Source organism: Hyla sarda, chromosome 1, assembly GCF_029499605.1.
Source record: "Hyla sarda isolate aHylSar1 chromosome 1, aHylSar1.hap1, whole genome shotgun sequence".
NCBI classification, from domain to species: domain Eukaryota; kingdom Metazoa; phylum Chordata; class Amphibia; order Anura; family Hylidae; genus Hyla; species Hyla sarda.
In genome coordinates, this window is record NC_079189.1 from 605,883,343 (window position 1) to 605,906,097 (window position 22,755).

Below are 22,755 nucleotides of genomic sequence, written 5' to 3' on the forward strand. Positions count from 1 at the left end.
AGTTGGACAGAGGTTCTTTTCATTAAATTCTGTTCCCCTTCTTCTCCAAACGTACCTTTGCTCATTCCGGCCAAAAAGTTCAATTTTAACCTCATTGGTCCACAGAACTTGTTTCCAAAATGCATCAGGCTTGTCTATATTTTCATTTGCAAAGTTCAAACGCTGATTTTTGTGGAGAGGTTTTCTTCTGATGACTCTTCCATGAAGACCATATTTGTACAAGTATCTCTTTATAGTGGAATAGTGTACCACAACTCCAGTGTCTGCCAGATCTTTCTGGAGGGATTGTGCAGTCAAACGTGGGTTTTGAATTGTTTTTCTCACAATCCTGCGAACTGTTCTGTCTGAAATTTCTCTTGGTCTTCCAGATCTTGCTTTAACTTCCACTGTTCCTGATTAATTACATTCCGAACAGAGGATATTGACATCTGAAAACGTTTTGCTATCTTCTTTTAGCCTTCTCCAGCTTTGTGAGCGTCAACTATTTTCAGTTTCAGATTTCTAGACAACTGCTTAGAAGAACCCATGGTGCTGATTGTTGGGGCAAAGTCAGATGAGTCTGGGCATTTAAAACCTTTGAGATTGACATCACCTGGTCTTCCCAAATGATGCTTGAGAACAATCCATGACACTGGCAGGTCTCAGCTTTGCAAAGGGGGCAGTGCATGCTATAAATCCTGCAGGGTGCCCAAACTCTTGCAGATGCCATTTTTTGTTTTCTGTTATTTTTAAAGTGTAAATGATGGAAATAAAATAAAAATTTTGTTGACATATTATAAGAATGTCTAATCTGTAATTTGATGCATTTTGGAGATTTTTCCATCTTTCCTTGGCTTCTTTATACACATTAATACAAATTTTTACCTGGGGTACCCAAACTTTTGATCCCCACTGTGTGTGTGTGTGTGTGTATATATATATATATATATATATATATATATATATATATATTGGCTGAGGGGACAGTTTCTGTATGAAGACCTCTTAGCAGCAGTAGTGGGGAAGCAGTGGAGGTGAGTTTAGAGTCTTTCTTGTGTTCACTTTGTTGGGAGGCAGGTACCACAAAAAATGTTTCAGCCCCATAAACCCATTTAATTTATATTCCATTTGCTTCTTTGGATAAAAGGCATTTGCAGATATTTCTTAAACATCATTCAGTGCCTTAAATGTGCTTCTCCCTTGTGTGACTTATTTTATGTCTAATAAATTTAGATTTCTCCATAAAAGATTTCCCGCATTCTGAACAGGAAAACGGTTTCTCCCCTATGTGAGTTCTTTGATGTCTAATAACTGTTGATTTCTGGGTAAAACATTTTCCACATTCTGAACATGAAAATGGCTTCTCCCCTGTGTGAATTCTTAGATGTGCTACAAGAAAGGATTTCCTAATAAAACATTTCCCACATTCTGAACATGAAAATAGCTTCACGCTTGTGTGCATTATCTGATGTTCAATAAGACTTTGTTTCGTAGTAAAACATGTACTACATTTTTTACATGAAAATTGCTTCTCCCCTGTGTGAATTATCTGATGTCTAGCAAGATCTGATTTCTGAGAATACATTTTCCCACATTGTTCACATGAAAATGGCTTTTCCCCTGTATGAGTTTTTTGATGTGTAATAAGTGTTGATTTCACAGTAAAACATTTACCACATTCTGAACAGGGGAATGGCTTCTCTCCTGTGTGACTTCTCTGGTGTTGAACAAGATCTGATTTCTGACAAAAACATTTTCCACATTCTGAACATGAAAATGGCTTCACCCCTGTGTGAGTTCTCTGATGTCTACCGAGAGCTGATTTGTCAGTAAAACATTTCCCACATTCAGGGCATGGAATTGGCTTCTTGTCTGTGTGAAGTTTTTGATGTCTAATAAGTGTTGATTTCTGGGTAAAACATTTCCCACATTCTGAACAGGAGAATGGCTTCTCCCCTGTGTGGCTTCTCTGGTGTAAAACAAGTTCTGATTTGTAAGAAAAACATTTCCCACATTCAGGGCATGGAATTGGCGGCTTCTTCTCTGTGTGAAGATTTTGATGTCTAATAAGTGTGAATTTCAATGAAAAACATTTCCCACATTCTGAACAGGAAAATGGCTTCTCCTTATTTTGCTCAACAGTCTGTGATGAATCTTTAGGTCCGACTTGTATAAAAGGATGAGATGACAGATCTTGGCTGTGAAGGGCTGAGGGTGTATCTGGGATAATGGAATGTTCTTCATATGTATCTTGTGTGATATCATCATCTGCTTTATAATCTGAAGATATAAGATTCTCCTCTGATCTCCTGGTACAAGAATCTGCCAAGAAGAAAACAGATTTTATTTTTGAGCAATAACCAGGAACATGTATATTTATAGTAAATATTTGACATCATGGAACATTCCACCATCATCATTGTCTGATCACATCGTCTCTGATCTATTCATGCATTATCTCAATAACTTTGATGGTGCTACTGTATTCCAGATGTATACTCTGTCTCAAGTCGTATATAATGGACTGAAGAATGTATATTGTGTATAGCGTCTCCTTGTTCCAGGCTTCTCACCTCTTTTATTTCATCCCTATTATGTTGCATTTATCTCTATCCCGTTATAGACCTTGGGTTTTTATTTTCATATTAGACATTTGCCTTTATTCCTACACCCCATTTATGTCTTAGTCGATTCTCACGCCCCCTACCATAGACATGAATGGAGGGGGTGTGGCCGTGACCTCAAGTCTCGGAGGCAGCGCCTGGCAAAGAATTCCGGGGGCTGCACAGAGATTGTGGGGGTCCCAGTGGCAGGACCCCTGCGATCATACATCTTATCCCCTATCCTTTAGATAGGGGATAAGATGTATAAAGCAGGAATACCCCTTTAATAATAACTGCAGGCGATATCTCTTCTAACCTGGAATCACTGTCTTTTACACCTAAAAAAAACTGACCAACTATGACGTATGGGCGGGGATACAGTGTACACTAGTTCTCACCCAGAACCCCTGTCCCTGCCGATTGCGTAGTCACCCTGAATAGCAACTCCACGACAAGACAACGGTCCCTACTATGAATAAGTGCAGGGACGTCTCAGGTCAAAACAACAAAACTACAAAAATACAGTCAGGGCACAATGAGTGAACATGCACAGGATACTAGAATCACAGGGAGACAAATAAACAGAAAGTATAGTCAGCAAGATGGATCAAAAAGCCAAGAGGACAACAGAAGTACTGAATATCAAAGGGTTAACCAATATGAGAACCAAAATCACAGAACCAGAACACAATCAGATGCAGGATATAGCTAGCTACAGGCATTGTCAAAGAGGACACTGCAGATTTAAAGGAGAAGTATCATGTAAGAAAATGTATCCCCTAGATAAGTTTTAGATCGTGGGGGGTCCGAGCACTGGGGCCCCCCGCAATCTCCTGTTTAGAGCCCCGGCTCTCCTTTACAGCAGCATGTCACGACCTTTGCCCGAAGCGGGGGCTGACACGCCCCCTCCATATAGCTCTATGGGAGAGCCGTTCATCAATCTTCAGCTCTCCCTGCTGCACCCGGCGTTCAGCTGCGGCACCACAGACATCCGATGAACGAAGCTAACTTCGCTCTGTGCCAGATGACTGGCGATGCAGAGCAGAGGCTCGTGATGTCAATGTCACGCCCTCACACCCCCTCCCATAGGCCTGCATTCAGGGGGCGTGGCCATGACATCCCTAGCGGGGCGTGGCTGTGGCGTCACTAGCCGGCGCTGCACCCAACACTTTAAAAGAATGCCGGGTGTAGCAGGGAGATCCCAGGGGTACCCAGCGGTGGGACCCCCACGATCAGACATCTTATCCCCTATCCTTTGGATAGGGGATAAGATGTCTAGGGGCGGAGTACCCCTTTAAAAAATAATTCCCTCGTGAGAGCCCAGTACCGGCGCTGAGTCTAAGTCCAGCCAATAAACTATGGTGCTGATGGCAGCGAATCTCAAACTGTCTCCACTCCAAATATGCTTGCAGCTAGCCGCCACTGCCAGTAACTGGGAAGAAGCCAAACAGCCTGGCCTACTCGGGCATCTCTGGCGCAGCCATAGAAATGAATAGTGCACATGCAGTCTACTGCATGCGTTCCTTACTGAGAGCCAGGGTTCCATTCTGGAGATCGCAGGGGGTCCCATCAAGCAGATCCCCCGCGATCAGCTACTTATCCTCTATCCAGTGGATAGGGAATAAGTCAGTGTTGGCTGGAGTTCTCTCTTAACATAAAAATAGATGGTAAATTCCAACATTAAAATCAGGCAATGGCAACTTCCCTTCATGATATTGTCAAAAAGAAGTATTAAGCATAAAGTCCTGAGACAAAAAAAGAGAAACTCCAGCTCACCGGTAATTATGCAGTTTTCACATGGAAGGTACGTTCAGCCAGGGTGCACGAGAGCACAGAGCCAAGCCATATTCTTGGTTAACATAGTCCAGATCCAACAAGAGGTAGGGGGAGGGGTGGGGAAGGACACGGGGAAGCTCCAGCTCCACTTGGAAGTGAAAAAATTCCTTTATTGGTAGTCCATAAATTAAGAAAAAAGATAAAAAAGTGCAAAAATCAAAACGTGCATGGTGAGTTAAAATCTCACGTCCACCGACGCGTTTCGGGCTGTCAAAAGCCCTTAATCTTGGTGTATGATCTACATGCTACGAGCTGCTTATATACACTGACAATCTTATCACAGGTCACATGATCAAAGGCCACATGACTAGACACATCTGATGCTTAATTAGCCTAAACTTACTACGAACCACATATCACGGCCAAAACATAATCTTCTATATTGACCATAAAGATAAATATACAACATGAATATCAATAGATATATGCCAAATCATTTCTGTAATTCATCCCTGCTGGGAATCTAGTTTCCAGCATAAGAATCCAATATGCCTCACGTTTAAACAATAGGCGGGTCCAGTCTCCACCTCGTTGAGGAGGGGAAACCCTTTCAATGCCGCATACTTCAATAACGTCTGAGTTACCCTGATGGACCTCAGCTATATGCCTGGACAGACCAGACATTGACCGTGAGTGAAAAAACGCAATGTGTGCATTGTGCATATGTTCATATATGCGTTTCTTCAGTTTCCTAGTTGTGCAACCTACATATTGTTTCTTACACTCTTTGCACGTAGCTACATAAATTACATGTGTAGTGTCACAATTGAGAAATGATTTTATGGGATATTTTTTGCCATTCGTGATGGAAACAAAAGTGCTGGATTTGCAGGCATATCGGCAGAGATTGCATCTATTTTTTGCACACTTAAAAAAAACCTTTAAATGTAACCACGTATTTTCTTGAGATTTGTGTGTAAAATCACTCGGGGACAACTGGTTGCGCAGAGTGCGACCTCTTTTTGCCACTATGTTTACACCTTCTTGGAGAACACTATACAATGTGTCATCTTCATAAAGAACAGGTAAGTTTTGCAACATAATAGATTTTATCTGTGAAAACTGCATACTGTATTGTGTTGAGAATGTAACTTTGCCATCATTTGATGTACCTTTTTTATGTCTGTTACATAATAACTCATCCCTGTCTTTATGTTGAGCTATACGTTTGGCTCTAGTTAGAGTAGATTTTGAGTATCCCCTTTTTAATAATCTGTCATCTATGTCTTTACTTGTTTGTTCAAAGATTTCTTTGGTGGATGATGCCCCTTTTTGCTCGAATGTATTCTCCCACAGGTAGATTGCGGGTTACATGACGGGGATGACAACTGTCTGCAAACAAAATACTGTTGCCAGATGTAGGCTTTCTGTAAAGGCTCGTACAAATTCCTTCTTTAGGATTTCCTTTCAAATTAACATCCAAATTTATGGACTACCAATAAAGGAATTTTTTCACTTCCAAGTGGAGCTGGAGCTTCCCCGTGTCCTTCCCCACCCCTCCCCCTACCTCTTGTTGGATCTGGACTATTGTCAAAAAGAGGCAGAACATGGATGATGTTAAAATGAATGCCCCCTGCATTGAAAAGGTTTCTGTAGACACCCATGGCGGTAACACATCGTTTTCCATATATTTGCATTGAATACTGAATAATACAGGAAAAAAACTGACAGGACCTGAAGCTTAAAAAAAAAAAAATAGTAGAATCTCTGAATGTTCTCTGCTTTTATGGGTTACTACTCACATGGGTGGTTTCCTGTAGAAATGTCCTCCTTATACTGCTCATCACTGCTCACATCTGTCTCCTCTTCTTCTTCCTTTATGTCTGTAGCATTAATATAGATCAGATTTTTCCCTGCAGGAATGTCCTCCTTACACTGCTTATCACCACTCACATCTGTCTCCTCTTCTTCTTCCTTTATGTCTGTAGCATTAATATAGGTCAGATCCTTCCCTGTAGGAATATTCTCCTTATACTGCTCTTCACCATTCACATCTGTCTCCTCTTCTTCTTCCTTTATGTCTGTAGCATTAATATAGATCAGATCTTTCTCTGTAGTAATGTCCTCCTTATACTGCTCATCACCACTCACAGCTGTCTCTTCTTCTTCTTCTTCACTTCTGTCCGTTGCATTAAAATAGATAAAATCTTTCCCTGTAGAAATGTCCTCCTTATACTGCTCATCACCGCTCACATCTGTCTCTGGAGCATTAATATTGTTTAGATCTTCTCCCTGATTCATAAGATGTAAGAGAAATATTGTAAAAGTCATCAGAGAGTAGAAGTCACCTGGGATGTTTTATATGAGCAAAAGATGAGGAGTCATGGAGGGTGGGGGGACTGACCACAAGAGCTTCACAGCCCTTCTACAGATCATGGGAAATATCTCCATCTACCTGATCATCCTGTGGAAGAAGAGGACGGGGACACCTCTCTGCTGCTGTTCTCTTACTGGATCTGACTGTAGGGAACACATACAGAGACTGAATTCATTCTTTACATACAAATAATGAGAGGACGTGTGTATATAGTCATGTCTATTACCTGCTGATGTGAGGGGCTGCTGATCCTCCATCATCACCTGATCCTTGTACTGATCCTTGTGTCCTTCTACATACTCCCACTCCTCCATGGAGAAATAGACCGCCACGTCCTGACACCTTATAGGAACCTGACACACAATGATACAGTCATCACCCCAACTCCAGTGGTGTTACTGTATAATGTCCCAGCATTCCCAGCAGTGTCACCTCTCCAGTCATCACCAGACCCCTCCATTACTGTATAATGTCCCAGCATTCCCAGCAGTGTCACCTCTCCAGTCATCACCAGACCCCTCCATTACTGTATAATGTCCCAGCAGTGTCACCTCTCCAGTCATCACCAGACCCCTCCATTACTGTATAATGTCCCAGCATTCCCAGCAGTGTCACCTCTCCAGTCATCACCAGACCCCTCCATTACTGTATAATGTCCCAGCATTCCCAACAGTGTCACCTCTCCAGTCATCACCAGACCCCTCCATTACTGTATAATGTCCCAGCATTCCCAGCAGTGTCACCTCTCCAGTCATCACCAGACCCCTCCATTACTGTATAATGTCCCAGCAGTGTCACCTCTCCAGTCATCACCAGACCCCTCCATTACTGTATAATGTCCCAGCAGTGTCACCTCTCCAGTCATCACCAGACCCCTCCATTACTGTATAATGTCCCAGCAGTGTCACCTCTCCAGTCATCACCAGACCCCTCCATTACTGTATAATGTCCCAGCAGTGTCACCTCTCCAGTCATCACCAGACCCTCCATTACTGTATAATGTCCCAGCATTCTCAGCAGTGTATCCTCTCCAGTCATCACCAGACCCCTCCATTACTGTATAATGTCCCAGCAGTGTCACCTCTCCAGTCATCACCAGACCCCTCCATTACTGTATAATGTCCCAGCAGTGTCACCTCTCCAGTCATCACCAGACCCCTCCATTACTGTATAATGTCCCAGCAGTGTCACCTCTCCAGTCATCACCAGACCCCTCCATTACTGTATAATGTCCCAGCATTCCCAGCAGTGTCACCTCTCCAGTCATCACCAGACCCCTCCATTACTGTATAATGTCCCAGCATTCCCAGCAGTGTCACCTCTCCAGTCATCACCAGACCCCTCCATTACTGTATAATGTCCCAGCAGTGTCACCTCTCCAGTCATCACCAGACCCCTCCATTACTGTATAATGTCCCAGCATTCCCAGCAGTGTCACCTCTCCAGTCATCACCAGACACCTCCATTACTGTATAATGTCCCAGCATTCCCAGCAGTGTCACCTCTCCAGTCATCACCAGACCCCTCCATTACTGTATAATGTCCCAGCAGTGTCACCTCTCCAGTCATCACCAGACCCCTCCATTACTGTATAATGTCCCAGCATTCCCAGCAGTGTCACCTCTCCAGTCCTCACCAGACCCCTCCATTACTGTATAATGTCCCAGCATTCCCAGCAGTGTCACCTCTCCAGTCATCACCAGACCCCTCCATTACTGTATAATGTCCCAGCAGTGTCACCTCTCCAGTCATCACCAGACCCCTCCATTACTGTATAATGTCCCAGCAGGGTCACCTCTCCAGTCATCACCAGACCCCTCCATTACTGTATAATGTCCCAGCATTCCCAGCAGTGTCACCTCTCCAGTCATCACCAGACCCCTCCATTACTGTATAATGTCCCAGCATTCCCAGCAGTGTCACCTCTCCAGTCATCACCAGACCCCTCCATTACTGTATAATGTCCCAGCATTCCCAGCAGTGTCACCTCTCCAGTCATCACCAGACCCCTCCATTACTGTATAATGTCCCAGCAGTGTCACCTCTCCAGACATCACCAGACCCCTCCATTACTGTATAATGTCCCAGCATTCCCAGCAGTGTCACCTCTCCAGTCATCACCAGACCCCTCCATTACTGTATAATGTCCCAGCAGGGTCACCTCTCCAGTCAGCAGCTCTATCATCTTGTTGATCAGTTCTAGAATCTTCTGTTCCTCCATTTCCTCATGTATCAGGGAGTGAGGTGCAGGCTCCGGGATTGGGCTCAGGGTTCTTCCCCATCCTTCACACACAGGGGCCCGACAGCGCCCACTAGAGGACTTCTTCACTACTGTGTAATCCTGTGTATGGAGAGACACATTAATATCACTACATACATTCCCAGAATCCCTCACCTCTCCAGTCATATCCATCTGTTATTACATAGATAAGAATGAGGTCATGTGACATCACTCCCAGAATCCCTCACCTCTCCAGTCATATCCATCTGTTATTACATAGATAAGAATGAGGTCATGTGACATCACTCCCAGAATCCCTCACCTCTCCAGTCATATCAATCTGTTATTACATAGATAAGAATGAGGTCATGTGACATCACTCCCAGAATCCCTCACCTCTCCAGTCATATCCATCTGTTATTACATAGATAAGAATGAGGTCATGTGACATCACTCCCAGAATCCCTCACCTCTCCAGTCATATCCATCTGTTATTACATAGATAAGAATGAGGTCATGTGACATCACTCCCAGAATCCCTCACCTCCCAGTCATATCCATCTGTTATTACATAGATAAGAATTAGGTCATGTGACATCACTCCCAGAATCCCTCACCTCTCCAGTAAGCCGGAAGAGTATCTGTAGGGTGAGGTCTATTATCCTGTCGGCCATCTTGTTCCTGTCTCTCTCCATGGTTGATCAGGAAACTTCTCTTATATAGAAGATATCAGCAGAGGATCCTGGGTTGGAGAAACCTGAAGGGAAGAAGAGGAGACGATTATAAACCGCAAGATTCTATGGAGAAATAAAATCCATTTCCTGGAGCTAATATGGTGAAACATCTGAGGAGACATTACAGGGGTTTTCAATTTAAAAAAACAAAATGCAGCACCCCAGGCTTGTATAATAACAGACTAGAGCGCACTCACCTCTCCTGGTCCACAAAGTCCTTCTAGTTACTTATTCTGACGGCGCTCTCCCTGCTCTGATGATGAGTTTCTGAGTACACCGCAGCCTCAGTGATCTTCCTCAATCAGAAATTGAAATTAATTGGAAATCGTAAAACCTCTTAAAGGGGTACTCCACTGGTCAGCCTTCAGAAGGAAATGTTCCGAGCGCTGTTTTCACGCTGTGGGGGGCGACCACGCCCCTTGTGACATCACAGCCACGCGTGGGGGTGATGTCACAAGGGGCGTGGCCGACCCCACAGCGCGAAAACAGCTTTCGGGAACATTTCCTTCTGAAGGCTGACCAGTGGAGTACCCCTTTAAAGGTGTAGATGATGTTTTGTCTCTCTGGAATGGATTCATGACTTTATTGTCTTCTCTAGGCAGCTCCTCCATGTCTGAGATCAGAGCAGTAGAGACCATCATAGGCCGTAATGGACTTGTGATGTACAGACTGTCCTCACCGCTATATCCAATCTTGTAGTAGTGATGTATATATAAGGGGTACTCCGGTGGAAAACATTTTTCTTTTTAAATCAACTGGCACCAGAAAGTTAAACAGATTTGTAAATTACTTCTATTAAAAAAATCTTTATCCTTCCAGTACTTTTTAGCAGCTGTATGCTACAGAGGAAATTCTTTTCTTTTTGAATTTCTTTTCTTGTCCACAGTGCTCTCTGCTGACACCTCTGTCAGTGTCAGGAACTGTCCAGAGCAGCATAGGTTTGCAATGGGGATTTTCTCCTGCTCTGGACAGTTCCTGATACGGGCATCAGGTGTCAGCACTGTGGACAAGACAAAGATAGATATTCAAAAAGAAAAGAATTTACTCTGTAGTATACAGCTGCTAAAAAGTACTGGAAGGGTAAAGATTTTTTTTTATAGAAGTCATTTACAAATCTGTTTAACTTTCTGGCACACTGTTTTCCACCGGAGTACCCCTTTAAGGAGACCACGGGGACATCAGGGCCGGAGAAGAACAATCCAGTCACATAGGGGGAGATTTATTAAGACCTGTGTAGAGGAAAAGTTGTCCAGTTGCCCATAGCAACCAGTCAGATCGCTTCTTTCAGTTTTCAGAGGCCTTTTCAAAAATGAAAGAAGCAATCTGATTGGTTGCTATGGGCAACTCAGAAACTTTTCCTCTACACAGTTTTTGATAAATCTCCCCCATAGACATCAATTGTACGAGTGTAAATCTCCTCTAACCCATTGGTTCCCAACCAGGAATCCCCAGAACCTTGGAGACCTAGGGGGAGATTTATCAAAACCTGTCCAGAGGAAAAGCTGCTGAGTTGCCCATAGCAACCAATCAGATCGCTGCTTTCATTTCTAGCGTAGATCTCTTAAAAGAGACAACAACAGCAAAATACCAGGTTCCAATGGCGCTTCCACTCCGAAATATACTCAGACAAAAGCAAGATGTTGTATAAAAGAAGATCTTTTATTGCCGTATGCCCAGACGCATTTCGGGACCTGATTGGACCAGGAGGAGGAAGGTAAGCACCCTCCCGTTGTCCAGTAAGCTGATCGGGACATTGCGATTTCCTCGCGATAGTCCCAATCAGCTCTGCTGAGCTGCCGGGATAGTTTCACTTTGATTGCGGCATCTAAAGGGTTAATGCCAGCCATCGGCCCGATCGGTGGTGTCCAGCATTAATCCTGGGTACCGGCTGCTGATAGCAGTTGGGACCCATGGGGTTTGAAGTGTTCTCCCCTCATGAGAATGGTTTAAAGAGGCACTGTCATTGTTGAAAACTTTTCATATATTGCAGGACTCGTTCTAATATGATATTTCACAATATACACCTGTTAAAAAAAAGTTACATTTTCAACTGAAATTAAAGCTCAAAATTGCCACCACTAGGGGTCACCTGTCTTTTAGCCAGACAGATTAGTCTAGATTTTACAGCATACTGGATACTGGCCGTAAAGCATACTGGTATCCAGTATAGGAGATTTTCTATTGAGTGTATGCGTGGGCACGCACTGCCTGAGAACGAGTACAGGGAGCGCGCTCACACAGGCAGTCCCCCCCCCCCCCCCCCTCCTCACTGCCTTCAGACAAGCACCAAGGTCAGTTCCCAATTCAGCCCCCTGCAGAGCACATTGAGAGGCCTTACCTGTTATGTTGCCACTGTGTAAACTACTAAATATGCCTGTCCTTTGCTTATGTGGAGCTGGCCCTGGAGGTTCCTCACTGCTCCGGCCACGATTCCTGCTTTCTCCCGTGCTGCAGCCCCTAATGCGTCCCGTGCTCCGGCCCCTGCTCTCTCCCGTGCTACGGCCCCTGCTGCAGCCTCTAATGCGTCCCGTGCTCCGGCCCCTGCTCTCTCCCGTGCTCCGGCCCCTGCTCTCTCCCATGCTCCGGCCCCTGCTCTCTCCCGTGCTCCGGCCCCTGCTCTCTCCCGTGCTCCGGCCCCTGCTCTCTCCCGTGCTCCGGCCCCTGCTGCAGCCTCTAATGCGGCCCGTGCTCCGGCCCCTGCTCTCTCCCGTGCTCCGGCCCCTGCTCTCTCCCGTGCTCCGGCCCCTGCTCTCTCCCGTGCTCTGGCCCCTGCTCTCTCCTGTGCTCCGGCCCCTGCACATGGGGCTAAGTGCACTGCAGAACATTGCACCCTAGGGCCTTCCACAGATCCAAGGGTGCAATGCTCTGCAGTCTACACATACCCCCCCATGTGTCTATACAGGTGGGGGTATGTGCAGGCAACGGTGCAATGCTCTGCACATACACCCACCCGAATAGGAATGTTCATACACACACTGCTATACACATGGGGGAGGGGGGTATGTGCAGAGCATTGCACCGTTGTCTGTATTACAGACAATGGTGCAATGCTTTGCACATCCCCACCCCCATGTGTATAGCAGTGTGTGTAGGAACATTCCTATACAGGTGGGTGTATGTGCAGAGCATTGCACCTTTGTCTGTAAAACAGACAACGGTGCAATGCTCTGCACATACCCCCACCTGTATAGGAATGTTCCTGCACACACTGTGAGGGAGACAGACTGACACGCCCCTTCCAGCCTGCACAGTGAAAAAGTAACTCACCAGCAGATAAATGCTTATATCTCTGGATATATAGGTCCTAGACACATAAAAATTATATGCACAGGATCAGGATTGGGTCCTGAGTAACATATCACTTTTTTTTCTTTTTTTGCACTCTGACAGGTACGCTTTAAACCCCGGTAATGGGACTCAGGACGTACAGGTACACCCTGCGTCCTTAAGGTGTTAAAGAGTACCTGTCACCAAATAAAGCTTTTAATATAATGTTCCTTGTGTAATTAGCAGACACTTCCCCATTCACCTGCTTTTAAAATTATCAACATAAATATGTTTAAAATGTAATAGAAAAAAAAAACGGCCACTAGGTGGCGCTGTTCTGTTCCCTGACACAATTAATACATTGAGTTTGGTCTCCTACCAGCCTGGCAGGAGTCCCAACTCAGGAAGTGTTTCTCTGAACAGAGCTTGATTGACAGCTGCACAGAAAGTGAAAGCTCCACAGATTCACACAGAAAGCTGCACAGACAGAAAGCTGCAGGAGAGCCTCACGGATAGCAACACAGACTGAAACATGCACAGAGCCTGAGGTCTTCTATTCATCACAGTGCTGCAAGAATGTGAGGGCAAGAAGAAAGGCAAGATACACAGCTTTTTAAAGCTCTGAATTTTTTTTAAGGGCAGAAGAGGTGTTAGGAAACGTAGCCTAAGGTAGTTTAGAAAAGTTTATTTGGTTACAGGTACTATTTAACCCCTTAACGACCACGGACGTAAATGTTCGTCCTGGTTTGGCTGTACTTCCCGCACCAGGACATGCATTTACGTTCCTGTGTATGACCGCGAGCATCGGAACGGTGCTCGCGTCATACACGGCAGGCTGCTGCTAGCACCCGGGGACCCTCCGTTAATGGCCGACATCCACGATTGCGCGGATGTCTGCCATTAACCCCTCAGATGCCGTGATCAATACAGTTCACAGCATCTGCGGCAGTACGGTCCTTTGAATGGATGATCGGATTGCCCGCAGCGCTGTGGCGATCTGATCATCCAGCATGGCGGCCGGAGGTCCCCTCACCTAGCTCCGGCCGTCTCCCGGCGTCTTCTGCTCAGGTCTGCGATTGAGCAGACCAGAGGAGAAGATCACCGATAATACTGATCAGTGTTGTGTCCTATACATAACACTGCACAGTATTAACAATCAAAGGATTGCTATAGATAATCCCTATGGGGACATAAAAAGTGTAATAAAAAAAAGTTGAAAAATGTAAAAAAAAAAAGTAAAAAAAAAAAAGTGAAAAATCCCCTCCTCCAATAAAAATTTAAATTGTCAGTTTTTCCCATTTTACCCGCAAAAGGCGTAATTTAAAAAAAAATAAACATATTTGTATCGCCACATGTGTAAATGTCTGAACTATCAAAATATGTTAATGATCCCGTACGGTGAATGGGGTAAACGTAAAAAAATTAAAAAAGTCCAAAAATGCTGCTTTTTTGTCACATTTTATTAAAAAAAAAAAAATTATAAAAAATTATCTAAAAGTTTTATATATGCAAATGTGGTATCGATAAAAAGTACAGATGACGGCGCAAAAAATGAGCCCTCATACCGCCCTATATACGGAAAAATGAAAAAGTTATAGGTTGTCAAATTAGGGCGATTTTAGATTTATGACTTTGTACAAAAAGTTTTAGATTTTTTTTTTTTTTAAGCGGTACAAAAATATAAAAGTATCTAGCCAGGAGTATCATTTTAAATCGTATTGACCCACAGAATAAAGAACACGTCATTTTTATTGTAAAGTGTACAGTGTGAAAACAAAACCCTCCAAAATGTGCAAAATTGTGGTTTTCATTTAAATTTCCTCCCTAAAAAAATAATTTTTCGGGTTCGCCGTAAATTTTATGGTAAAATGAGAGGTTTCATTACAAAGTACAATTGGTCACGCAAAAAAAACACCCCTTATATGGGTCTGTAGATGGAAATATAAAATAGTTATGGATTTTAGAAGGCGAGGAGGAAAAAATGAAAATGCTAAAATAAAATTGGCCTGGTCCTTAAAGGGGTATTCCAGGAAAAAACTTTTTTTTATATATCAACTGGCTCCAGAAAGTTAAACAGATTTGTAAATTACTTCTATTAAAAAATCTTAATCCTTTCAGTATTTATGAGCTTCTGAAGTTAAGGTTGTTCTTTTCTGTCTAAGTGCTCTCTGATGACACGTGTCTCGGGAAACGCCCAGTTTAGAAGCAAATCCCCATAGCAAACCTCTTCTAAACTGGGCGGTTCCCGAGACAGGTGTCATCAGAGAGCACTTAGACAGAAAAGAACAACCTAAACTTCAGAAGCTCATAAGTACTGAAAGGATTAAGATTTTTTAATAGAAGTAATTTACAAATCTGTTTAACTTTCTGGAGCCAGTTGATATATATAAAAAAGTTTTTTCCTGGATAACCCCTTTAAAGGGGTACTCCGCCCCTAGACATCTTATCCCCTATCCAAAGGATAGGAGATAAGATGTCAGATCGCCGCGGTCCCGCTGCTGGGGACCCCAGGGATCGCTGCTGCAGCACCCCGCTATCATTACAGCGTAGAGCGAATTCGCTCTGCACGTAATGACGGGCGATACAGGGGACAGAGCATAGTTACGTCACGGCTCCGCCCCTCGTGATGTCACGGCCCGCCCCCGTCAATACAAGTCTATGGGAGGGGGCGTGGTGGTCGTCAAGCCCCCTCCCATAGACTTGCATTAAGGGGACGGGCCGTGACGTCACGAGGGGCGGAGCCATGACGTAACGATGCTCCGGCCCCTGTATTGCCCGTCATTACGTGCAGAGCGATCTCGCTCTGCGCAGTAATGATAGCGCAGTGCTGCAGCAGCGATCCCTGGGGTCCCCAGCAGCGGGACCCCGGCGATCTGACATCTTATCCCCTATCCAAAGGTTAGGGGATAAGATGTCTAGGGGCGGAGTACCCCTTTAAGATGAAAATGGGCTTGGTCCATAAGGGGATAAAAATGAAAGAAGCAATCTGATTGGTTCCAATAGGCAACTGCTCTCCTCTTCCCCCCCCCCCTCCCCCACACACAAAGGTATTGATAAATCTCCCCCCACCTTATCCATAATCCGCCCCAGTTCGTATCCGATTCGGTTTCAATTCAATTTTTGGCGGGGTGAAAGGTCGTGGTCGGTGTAATTTTCTATAAAATCGACGTCTACGTAAATCGTACTGAATGGTATCACTGAAGGATTTCATCAGTTTCCTCGTACCCGATGTTTTGTTCGCACATATGCAGCAACTTGGAAAGAGTCTAGGACAGTGTTTCCCAACCAGGGTGCCTCCAGCTGTTGCAAAACTACAACTCCCAGCATGCCCAGACAGCCGAAGGCTGTCTGGGCATGCTGGGAGTTGTAGTTTTGCAACAGCTGGGGGCACCCTGGCTGGGAAACGCTGGTCTAGAAAGATACGATAAAAAATAAAATAAAAAAAAGCAAATAGATGCAAAAAATATAGTAAAACCGCCAGACTGATACATAGGTTTATATAGTCATCTGATTACATTTTTTATACAATATTTACAATGTGTTTATGAACCCGGCCTTATATATAGATATTAACATATACAGAAAAGAGCATTTTATTACCTCAAGGCTCCAAACTACCCGGTACCGACAGGGTCAATCCTGATAATGTATCCGGATCTGCGGTAACTGACCCCTGTGCTTACAGGACCTGTGATGATGTCACCGTCATGTGATCAGTCACGAGGAGGAGGAGTCACATGATCAGGGGCTGCTGCTCTAGGACTCATCTGCTCAGTGTATGCAGGACTCTGCTGTGCTGGTTGTGATCATGTGATTGCTTGACTATGCCACGTGACTGATGACATGACTGTGATATCATGGCAGGTCCTGCATTCGCAGAATAAGAATACTGGCTCCTGTACTGCTCTGCAGGTGGAGGTAAGTGTGTAGAGTGACCCTGCTGGGACATTATACAGTAATGGAGGGGTCTGGTGATGACTGGAGAGGTGACACTGCTGGGACATTATACAGTAATGGAGGGGTCTGGTGATGACTGGAGAGGTGACACTGCTGGGAATGCTGGGACATTATATAGTAATGGAGGGGTCTGGTGATGACTGGAGAGGTGACACTGCTGGGACATTATACAGTAATGGAGGGGTCTGGTGATGACTGGAGAGGTGACACTGCTGGGACATTATACAGTAATGGAGGGGTCTGGTGATGACTGGAGAGGTGACACTGCTGGGACATTATACAGTAATGGAGGGGTCTGGTGATGACTGGAGAGGTGACACTGCTGGGACATTATACAGTAATGGAGGGGTCTGGTGATGACTGGAGAGGTGACACTGCTGGGACATTATACAGTAATGGAGGGGTCTGGTGATGACTGGAGAGGTGACACTGCTGGGAATGCTGGGACATTATACAGTAATGGAGGAGTCTGGTGATGACTGGAGAGGTGACACTGCTGGGACATTATACAGTAATGGAGGGGTCTGGTGATGACTGGAGAGGTGACACTGCTGGGACATTATACAGTAATGGGGGGGGGGGGGTCTGGTGATGACTGGAGAGGTGACACTGCTGGGAATGCTGGGACATTATATAGTAATGGAGGGGTCTGGTGATGACTGGAGAGGTGACACTGCTGGGAATGCTGGGACATTATACAATAATGGAGGGGTCTGGTGATGACTGGAGAGGTGACACTGCTGGGAATGCTGGGACATTATACAGTAATGGAGGGGTCTGGTGATGACTGGAGAGGTGACACTGCTGGGACATTATACAGTAATGGAGGGGTCTGGTGATGACTGGAGAGGTGACACTGCTGGGAATGCTGGGACATTATACAGTAATGGAGGGGTCTGGTGATGACTGGAGAGGTGACACTGCTGGGACATTATACAGTAATGGAGGGTCTGGTGATGACTGGAGAGGTGACACTGCTGGGAATGCTGGGACATTATACAGTAATGGAGGGGTCTGGTGATGACTGGAGAGGTGACACTGCTGGGACATTATACAGTAATGGAGGGGTCTGGTGATGACTGGAGAGGTGACACTGCTGGGACATTATACAGTAATGGAGGGGTCTGGTGATGACTGGAGAGGTGACACTTCTGGGAATGCTGGGACATTATACAGTAATGGAGGGGTCTGGTGATGACTGGAGAGGTGACACTGCTGGGAATGCTGGGACATTATACAGTAATGGAGGGGTCTGGTGATGACTGGAGAGGTGACACTGCTGGGACATTATACAGTAATGGAGGGTCTGGTGATGACTGGAGAGGTGACACTGCTGGGAATGCTGGGACATTATATAGTAATGGAGGGGTCTGGTGATGACTGGAGAGGTGACACTGCTGGGACATTATACAGTAATGGAGGGGTCTGGTGATGACTGGAGAGGTGACACTGCTGGGAATGCTGGGACATTATATAGTAATGGAGGGGTCTGGTGATGACTGGAGAGGTGACACTGCTGGGACATTATACAGTAATGGAGGGGTCTGGTGATGACTGGAGAGGTGACACTGCTGGTACATTATACAGTAATGGAGGGGTCTGGTGATGACTGGAGAGGTGACACTGCTGGGAATGCTGGGACATTATATAGTAATGGAGGGGTCTGGTGATGACTGGAGAGGTGACACTGCTGGGACATTATACAGTAATGGAGGGGTCTGGTGATGACTGGAGAGGTGACACTGCTGGGAATGCTGGGACATTATACAGTAATGGAGGGGTCTGGTGATGACTGGAGAGGTGACCCTGCTGGGAATGCTGGGACATTATACAGTAATGGAGGGGTCTGGTGATGACTGGAGAGGTGACACTGCTGGGAATGCTGGGACATTATACAGTAATGGAGGGGTCTGGTGATGACTGGAGAGGTGACACTGCTGGGAATGCTGGGACATTATACAGTAATGGAGGGGTCTGGTGATGACTGGAGAGGTGACACTGCTGGGATATTATACAGTAATGGAGGGATCTGGTGATGACTGGAGAGGTGACACTGCTGGGAATGCTGGGACATTATACAGTAATGGAGGGGTCTGGTGATGACTGGAGAGGTGACACTGCTGGGACATTATACAGTAATGGAGGGGTCTGGTGATGACTGGAGAGGTGACACTGCTGGGAATGCTGGGACATTATACAGTAATGGAGGGGTCTGGTGATGACTGGAGAGGTGACACTGCTGGGAATGCTGGGACATTATACAGTAATGGAGGAGTCTGGTGATGACTGGAGAGGTGACACTGCTGGGACATTATACAGTAATGGAGGGGTCTGGTGATGACTGGAGAGGTGACACTGCTGGGACATTATACAGTAATGGAGGGGTCTGGTGATGACTGGAGAGGTGACACTGCTGGGACATTATACAGTAATGGAGGGGTCTGGTGATGACTGGAGAGGTGACACTGCTGGGACATTATACAGTAATGGAGGGGTCTGGTGATGACTGGAGAGGTGACACTGCTGGGAATGCTGGGACATTATACAGTAATGGAGGGGTCTGGTGATGACTGGAGAGGTGACACTGCTGGGACATTATACAGTAATGGAGGGGTCTGGTGATGACTGGAGAGGTGACACTGCTGGGACATTATACAGTAATGGAGGGGTCTGGTGATGACTGGAGAGGTGACACTGCTGGGACATTATACAGTAATGGAGGGGTCTGGTGATGTCTGGAGAGGTGACACTGCTGGGAATGCTGGGACATTATACGGTAATGGAGGGGTCTGGTGATGACTGGAGAGGTGACACTGCTGGAATGCTGGGACATTATACAGTAATGGAGGGGTCTGGTGATGACTGGAGAGGTGACACTGCTGGGACATTATACAGTAATGGAGGGGTCTGGTGATGACTGAGAGGTGACACTGCTGGGAATGCTGGGACATTATACAGTAATGGAGGGGTCTGGTGATGACTGGAGAGGTGTGACACTGCTGGGACATTATACAGTAATGGAGGGGTCTGGTGATGACTGGAGAGGTGACACTGCTGGGACATTATACAGTAATGGAGGGGTCTGGTGATGACTGGAGAGGTGACACTGCTGGGAATGCTGGGACATTATACAGTAATGGAGGGGTCTGGTGATGACTGGAGAGGTGACACTGCTGGGAATGCTGGGACATTATACAGTAATGGAGGGGTCTGGTGATGACTGGAGAGGTGACACTGCTGGGACATTATACAGTAATGGAGGGATCTGGTGATGACTGGAGAGGTGACACTGCTGGGAATGCTGGGACATTATACAGTAATGGAGGGGTCTGGTGATGACTGGAGAGGTGACACTGCTGGGAATGCTGGGACATTATACAGTAATGGAGGGGTCTGGTGATGACTGGAGAGGTGACACTGCTGGGAATGCTGGGACATTATACAGTAATGGAGGGGTCTGGTGATGACTGGAGAGGTGACACTGCTGGGACATTATACAGTAATGGAGGGGTCTGGTGATGACTGGAGAGGTGACACTGCTGGGACATTATACAGTAATGGAGGGGTCTGGTGATGACTGGAGAGGTGACACTGCTGGGACATTATACAGTAATGGAGGGGTCTGGTGATGACAGGAGAGGTGACACTGCTGGGACATTATACAGTAATGGAGGGGTCTGGTGATGACTGGAGAGGTGACACTGCTGGGAATGCTGGGACATTATATAGTAATGGAGGGGTCTGGTGATGACTGGAGAGGTGACACTGCTGGGACATTATACAGTAATGGAGGGGTCTGGTGATGACTGGAGAGGTGACACTGCTGGGAATGCTGGGACATTATACAGTAATGGAGGGGTCTGGTGATGACTGGAGAGGTGACACTGCTGGGAATGCTGGGACATTATACAGTAATGGAGGGGTCTGGTGATGACTGGAGAGGTGACACTGCTGGGACATTATACGGTAATGGAGGGGTCTGGTGATGACTGGAGAGGTGACACTGCTGGGAATGCTGGGACATTATACAGTAATAGAGGGGTCTGGTGATGACTGGAGAGGTGACACTGCTGGGAATGCTGGGACATTATACAGTAATGGAGGGGTCTGGTGATGTCTGGAGAGGTGACACTGCTGGGACATTATACAGTAATGGAGGCGTCTGGTGATGACTGGAGAGGTGACACTGCTGGGAATGCTGGGACATTATACAGTAATGGAGGGGTCTGGTGATGACTGGAGAGGTGACACTGCTGGGAATGCTGGGACATTATACAGTAATGGAGGGGTCTGGTGATGACTGGAGAGGTGACACTGCTGGGACATTATACAGTAATGGAGGGGTCTGGTGATGACTGGAGAGGTGACACTGCTGGGACATTATACAGTAATGGAGGGGTCTGGTGATGACTGGAGAGGTGACACTGCTGGGAATGCTGGGACATTATACAGTAATGGAGGGGTCTGGTGATGACTGGAGAGGTGACACTGCTGGGAATGCTGGACATTATACAGTAATGGAGGGGTCTGGTGATGACTGGAGAGGTGACACTGCTGGGAATGCTGGGACATTATACAGTAATGGAGGGGTCTGGTGATGACTGGAGAGGTGACACTGCTGGATGCTGGGACATTATACAGTAATGGAGGGGTCTGGTGATGACTGGAGAGGTGACACTGCTGGAATGCTGGGACATTATACAGTAATGGAGGGGTCTGGTGATGACTGGAGAGGTGACACTGCTGGGACATTATACAGTAATGGAGGGGTCTGGTGATGACTGGAGAGGTGACACTGCTGGGACATTATACAGTAATGGAGGGGTCTGGTGATGACTGGAGAGGTGACACTGCTGGAGGGACATTATACAGTAATGGAGGGGTCTGGTGATGACTGGAGAGGTGACACTGCTGGGAATGCTGGACATTATACAGTAATGGAGGGGTCTGGTGATGACTGGAGAGGTGACACTGCTGGGAATGCTGGGACATTATACAGTAATGGAGGGGTCTGGTGATGACTGGAGAGGTGACACTGCTGGGACATTATACAGTAATGGAGGGGTCTGGTGATGACTGGAGAGGTGACACTGCTGGGAATGCTGGGACATTATACAGTAATGGAGGGGTCTGGTGATGACTGGAGAGGTGACACTGCTGGGAATGCTGGGACATTATACAGTAATGGAGGGGTCTGGTGATGACTGGAGAGGTGACACTGCTGGGAATGCTGGACATTATACAGTAATGGAGGGGTCTGGTGATGACTGGAGAGGTGACACTGCTGGAATGCTGGGACATTATACAGTAATGGAGGGGTCTGGTGATGACTGGAGAGGTGACACTGCTGGAATGCTGGGACATTATACAGTAATGGAGGGGTCTGGTGATGACTGGAGAGGTGACACTGCTGGGAATGCTGGGACATTATACAGTAATGGAGGGGTCTGGTGATGACTGGAGAGGTGACACTGCTGGAATGCTGGGACATTATACAGTAATGGAGGGGTCTGGTGATGACTGGAGAGGTGACACTGCTGGGAATGCTGGGACATTATACAGTAATGGAGGGGTCTGGTGATGACTGGAGAGGTGACACTGCTGGGAATGCTGGGACATTATACAGTAATGGAGGGGTCTGGTGATGACTGGAGAGGTGACACTGCTGGGAATGCTGGGACATTATACAGTAATGGAGGGGTCTGGTGATGACTGGAGAGGTGACACTGCTGGGAATGCTGGACATTATACAGTAATGGAGGGGTCTGGTGATGACTGGAGAGGTGACACTGCTGGGAATGCTGGGACATTATATAGTAATGGAGGGGTCTGGTGATGACT

General features: G+C 46.2%; 2 protein-coding genes across 5 annotated transcripts in view; one reads left to right on the top strand and one right to left on the bottom strand.

Moving 5' to 3' along the window:
* Positions 1 to 386: 386 nt before the first annotated feature.
* Positions 387 to 22,755, bottom strand: part of LOC130296691 (oocyte zinc finger protein XlCOF22-like) — a 63,945-nt gene continuing 41,576 nt past the window's right edge. Inside the window, exons 1-7 of one of the 3 annotated variants that reach the window (XM_056548517.1) lie at positions 16,558 to 16,649; positions 9,574 to 9,713; positions 8,897 to 9,076; positions 6,962 to 7,088; positions 6,814 to 6,878; positions 6,161 to 6,650; positions 387 to 2,301 (exon numbers count right to left, since the gene is read on the bottom strand). In XM_056548517.1, coding sequence (XP_056404492.1) covers positions 1,163 to 2,301; positions 6,161 to 6,650; positions 6,814 to 6,878; positions 6,962 to 7,088; positions 8,897 to 9,076; positions 9,574 to 9,651 — 2,079 coding nt within the window. In that variant the 5' untranslated portion in view covers positions 9,652 to 9,713; positions 16,558 to 16,649 and the 3' untranslated portion in view covers positions 387 to 1,162. Of the gene's footprint in view, positions 2,302 to 6,160; positions 6,651 to 6,813; positions 6,879 to 6,961; positions 7,089 to 8,896; positions 9,077 to 9,573; positions 9,714 to 9,887; positions 9,909 to 16,557; positions 16,650 to 22,755 lie in introns of those variants that run through there. The other 2 variants (XM_056548528.1, XM_056548524.1) reach the window with 2 other exon arrangements.
* LOC130296941 (zinc finger protein OZF-like) overlaps positions 16,671 to 22,755 on the top strand; it is a 34,510-nt gene continuing 28,425 nt past the window's right edge. For both annotated transcript variants that reach the window (XM_056549010.1, XM_056549015.1), the window contains exon 1: positions 16,671 to 16,875. In XM_056549010.1, coding sequence (XP_056404985.1) covers positions 16,801 to 16,875 — 75 coding nt within the window. In that variant the 5' untranslated portion in view covers positions 16,671 to 16,800. The remainder of the gene's footprint in view (positions 16,876 to 22,755) is intronic.